The following is a 4,303-nucleotide window of genomic DNA, read 5'->3' on the forward strand; positions in this document are numbered from 1 at the left end:
CGGTGCAGTGAGCTCTAGCTCACGAACACATTTCTCTGAGGGGAACTGTCGCACATCGGGTGCTAGGGTGAGGAAGGGTCTCGTGTGCCAAGCGATGACACTCTTCGGCCTTTTCGGCTGAGTGTTGAGCTCGGTGCTTAGATTATCCTGGTCAGTGCGTCCAACGGAGAGCGAGGACTATAATCCTTCGTAAAGGTAGTCCGTCCTCTACAACCACGGTGCCTCAGGGGGGCTCCTTTGCCCGTCCCCAAGTCATGGGAGTGGCTCTGGCTACCTTCTCTGTCGTTTGCTGCTCGCAGCACACTACTCGCTACACTGAACTGAATTGTTGGGAGTCTCTCCTTGCTACTCTTTGTAAATGCCTAAATGCGTCTGTGAAGATAGGGCGCATACTTTCGCCTCACCTTGTGTCTTGATCCCTTGTGGACAGTGAAAGCTCAGGTGTTCCGCGTGTCGATTGCGTTCCCAGACGCATGCACGACGTTGACTCGGACTGCGTCTGCCGGCCTCGTTCCACCGAGTCCTTCTCGACTACGTCTTCTTTCCGCACAGCCGAGAAATCTCGGCGTCTTGCTAGCTTTCAGCTCTGGCTCTCTGGCTCACCCGGTGTCTTTTGTCCATACAGCACCATGGCTTTCGAGATTGCGTACTTGCAGCTAGGTACTTGATGGGTGCCGTACAAGATCCTCCCCGAGTCTTCTCTTTTTGCATCGGGACTTGCCTGTCCTTTCTTGAACCACCTGAAGGAGACGTCCTCCGGTGCAGAGACACAGCTCGGATGGGTGGAAGCGATAGCTTGTCACTGATGCGTTACGCCGGTCCGCGGAATAGATCTATCTGGAGTTTTGTACGCACATTTACCCATTCTGACGCGACCGGACCATCTCAAGGCTGGTCGTTTCGTTGCTCTGTTCCGCTTTCATTCGTTTCGTTTCGGTTGACAGCTAGTGATGATGATCAGGTACACTCCAGGAAGGTCCGGGGATGTCCGGTAATGCCTTTCCAAGTGAATTTTGCTCTCCGCCCCGTTGTCGCAGGTGTCGCTCTGGGACAAGACTCTCCTGGTACCTCTTTTTTCCACCTTAGTTCTTCGTCACCTCTCCACGTACTCCTGTCCCAACATGCACGGACCCCTGCTCATGGAGTCTCACTTCATCTCTTGTCGGGCAATGTCTCCCTTACAGACCACCGTAGAAGATTGCTGGGGCGGCGAGAGTAACGCCTTGTTTTTCGACTTCAAGATGAACTACGGGACGGGACGTGTTTCTCTTCGCGACCTGTTCTGTGCCTCTTTATAAGAGTCGCTTTCTCCCCCTTGCAATCGATTATGAGGATCGCGTGGTCTGCTCTTCTGGGTGCACATTCACCAGACGGGTGGAGGGGAGAAGGATCGCGGCAAGTGTCTCGATGATTGCATGGACACAGAGTCTGCTAAAGAGTGTTTCTATTGTTGATCTCTCTTCCCCTTCCGCAGCTCTTACAAGCCCTCGTAGTTCCGCCTCCCATCACCGTCTCCAGTGAATTGTAAAGCACATTTGTTCACGGAGAAACAAGACAGTCTAACTGTCCTAGGATCCTTCCCTCTCTCTTGCGTGGAGGATTTCAGACCTGGCCATTTCAGCCGATATGACTTGAGGATCTCAGAGCTTGAGCCTCCCAAGTCCGCCACTGTCCAGGAGTTTTTCCTGTGCCCCCATCGCCCGGTGTGGGTGGTCAGCAGTATACACTTATTCTTGTGGATGTAGACACACATACAGCCATGGTATGTATGGTGGTCGCTTGTGTCTACGACGCCCCCGAGTTTCTCGGTAGGAAAGACACACATATAGCCATGATATCAAGGCGAGTGTTTTTGTGTGTCTCAGCCACATGGGAAGGCTAAAAGACCTTCAACAAGAAGAACGCACCGTCATCATCTCTCTTACCCTCTTTCTATAGCCCACATACGTCGTCACTCTTCCTCTTACACACATTCAAGAGGGCTTCGAAATCCTGAGGGGAGAAGCCCTTTCTTCACATCTCTCTTTGATGCCTTTTAGGACCTGCATTTGGTTTCTTCACCACAGTGTCTACTCGCTCTTCATCTCTATCATTCTCTACTATCGCTGTGTCTAGCTTTTCTTGCCATCTCCTCTTTGCCTTGGATTCTTTTCAACTGCCTCTCCTCCCCCTCTTTTTCTCTCCCCTTCATGAGTCAAGATGAGGCCTATGCCAGCTGTTCTCTCGGCTAAGGCAGCGACGAAGCCTAAGCCGTTGCCTATAAGTGAGCCGTATCAACCTCCTGTCATAGAGAGACCGTACATCCCGCCTGTCACACCTCAAGTTGTGTATGATGAAGCTCCGAAGCCTCGCCAAGTTAGTGAAGCTGTTGAAGAAGGGATCGAACTCCCACAGCGTGGAGGTCCATTACTCCTTGATCCTGATAAGAAGAAGAGAGAAAAGAGACACCATGAAAAAGAAGAACTACAAGATCCATCCAAGCGTGATGTAGGCCAAGTGTTAAGAAATCAGCACATCCTTTTGCGGCGTGAAGTGTATAGACGCCGCTTGTTTCCTGTTAGCTTTGAGTATGCCGCAGGACATGTGAGTGAAGCGGAGATTGTCTTAGGAGATCGACCCAATCTCGCGGAAGCTGTGATGTATTTTCTCTTTCTTGTCAGTTTTATTTTATTCATTGTCGCAAATGCTGAGGTGTATGATGTCTATACAGTGAATGCCTCTTTGAAAGCGGCTTTGAATTCTCCAACGGTTCTTTCAGGTATAGCTTATAATGCTTTAAGTGTATCGACAGCTGAAATGGCCCTGAAAGGCGAAGTTTCGACATCTGCTCCATCTTCATTTACGAAAACCCTCTATCCTGGATCTCTTGTCTCTCTTAAACAACTTCGAACGAAGGCAGATGTGGCGTCATGGATTCGAGACGGCATGACTCAGTTTTTTCCTAAAATAGGCAGTAGTCATATTCTCTGTGGTCCCTGCATGCGCTTTACCGTACGTCGCCTTGAATATAAGCAAGTTGTCGAGAATGTCCTTGGATATACATCTGTATGGCCTTTCAGTAATACCCTTAGCCCTCGTTCTACCTCCAGTCAACTTCAATCGACAAGCCCTCTGTATGAAGCTCTAGGAAAAACCGCAAGTACTACGACCACCGGGGGAGAAACGGCTCGCCTCTCCTGGAAGTATGTCTTCTATCCCAAGGGTTCCACAAGTACTTATGACGGAAAGGGGGGATACGCCATGACGATATGTGAGAAAGACAGAGAAGCAGCGATCAAAGCCATCTCACAAAATGAACCCCTCTCTCGATACCCTCCATGGTTTGTCCCCAATGGCCTTATAAGCTCAAGACGAACTGTCAGTGTCGTTGTCGACTTCCTTAGTATCAGTCCCTATACATACTCCACCTCTTATACAGCCATCAGCTTCCAATTCAACTCTGCAGGTAAGAAGAACAAGAAGAAGAAGAGAAAGAAAGAAAAGAACCTCACGGAGAAAGGAAACAAGAAGGAATGAAGGAAGGAAGTAGACAGTTTCTTTTCTTTCATCTGTTGATCTCTTCGTCGTGCCAAGCGTATCGTTGTGAATGTATCCAGGGACCATACGAGGCGTCACCGGGGTGGAGTGTATCTTCACACCTGAAGAAAAAAAGAGGGGGATAACGCCATGGCTGTTTGCTGGTAGAAACTTTCTCTAGATATGTTTCGGTGCTACTCCGCTTTCTTTCTGTCTCTATTTCTCACTTCTTTCTTAAACAAGGCTTTTCCTCTTCCTTTCGTTTACGTGCATCCTAAGGATTTCCTCAATGAGGCTCAATCACATCTCATATGCGTGTAGAAATCTGTATGCAATTGCAAGTATATTTATATTTATATATATCTATATATATACAGTAGAATTGTATCTATATAGCTCGGAGATCTGACTGATGTCTGTTAGCACTATACCTGCGCTTTCGTCTACTCTTCACCAACACATGTATACCTTCATCGGTCACTTCTTCTCTCCCCCTCCACTTTCTCTCCGTCTCTCATTCTCAAGCCTTTTTCTTTTTCTATATCTTCTTCATTATCTTCCTTCAGGCAGTATGCTTCCTGTGAATATATCAACGAGGACGTCTCTTTCTTCGGAGGGGAAGCAATCGGCAGGTTTCCGATATGGGACATTAGGGGTGTCGATCTTCTTTCTTCTCGTTTACCTATGGTTTCTCTATCTGAAATTCCGCGAATACTCAAGCTTCTATCACTTTGTCTATGAGTGGTGGAACCTTATAGCTACGATTCTCGGAAGCTTCTTCTTCTTT

The 4,303-nt window shown here is 48.3% G+C and overlaps 1 protein-coding gene across 1 annotated transcript; it reads left to right on the plus strand.

Annotated features, from left to right (window-relative positions):
• Positions 1-389: 389 nt before the first annotated feature.
• On the plus strand, positions 390-4,287 carry CSUI_005967 (polycystin cation channel protein; the record flags this gene model as incomplete). The annotated part of the gene is made up of 2 exons (XM_068066132.1): positions 390-3,445; positions 4,083-4,287. Coding segments are annotated over exons 1-2 (1,449 nt in total), but the record flags the coding sequence as incomplete, so codon positions are not given.
• Between the last annotated feature and the right edge of the window lie 16 nt (positions 4,288-4,303).

Source organism: Cystoisospora suis (genome assembly GCF_002600585.1).
Source record: "Cystoisospora suis strain Wien I chromosome Unknown contig_2965, whole genome shotgun sequence".
Lineage (NCBI taxonomy): Eukaryota > Apicomplexa > Conoidasida > Eucoccidiorida > Sarcocystidae > Cystoisospora > Cystoisospora suis.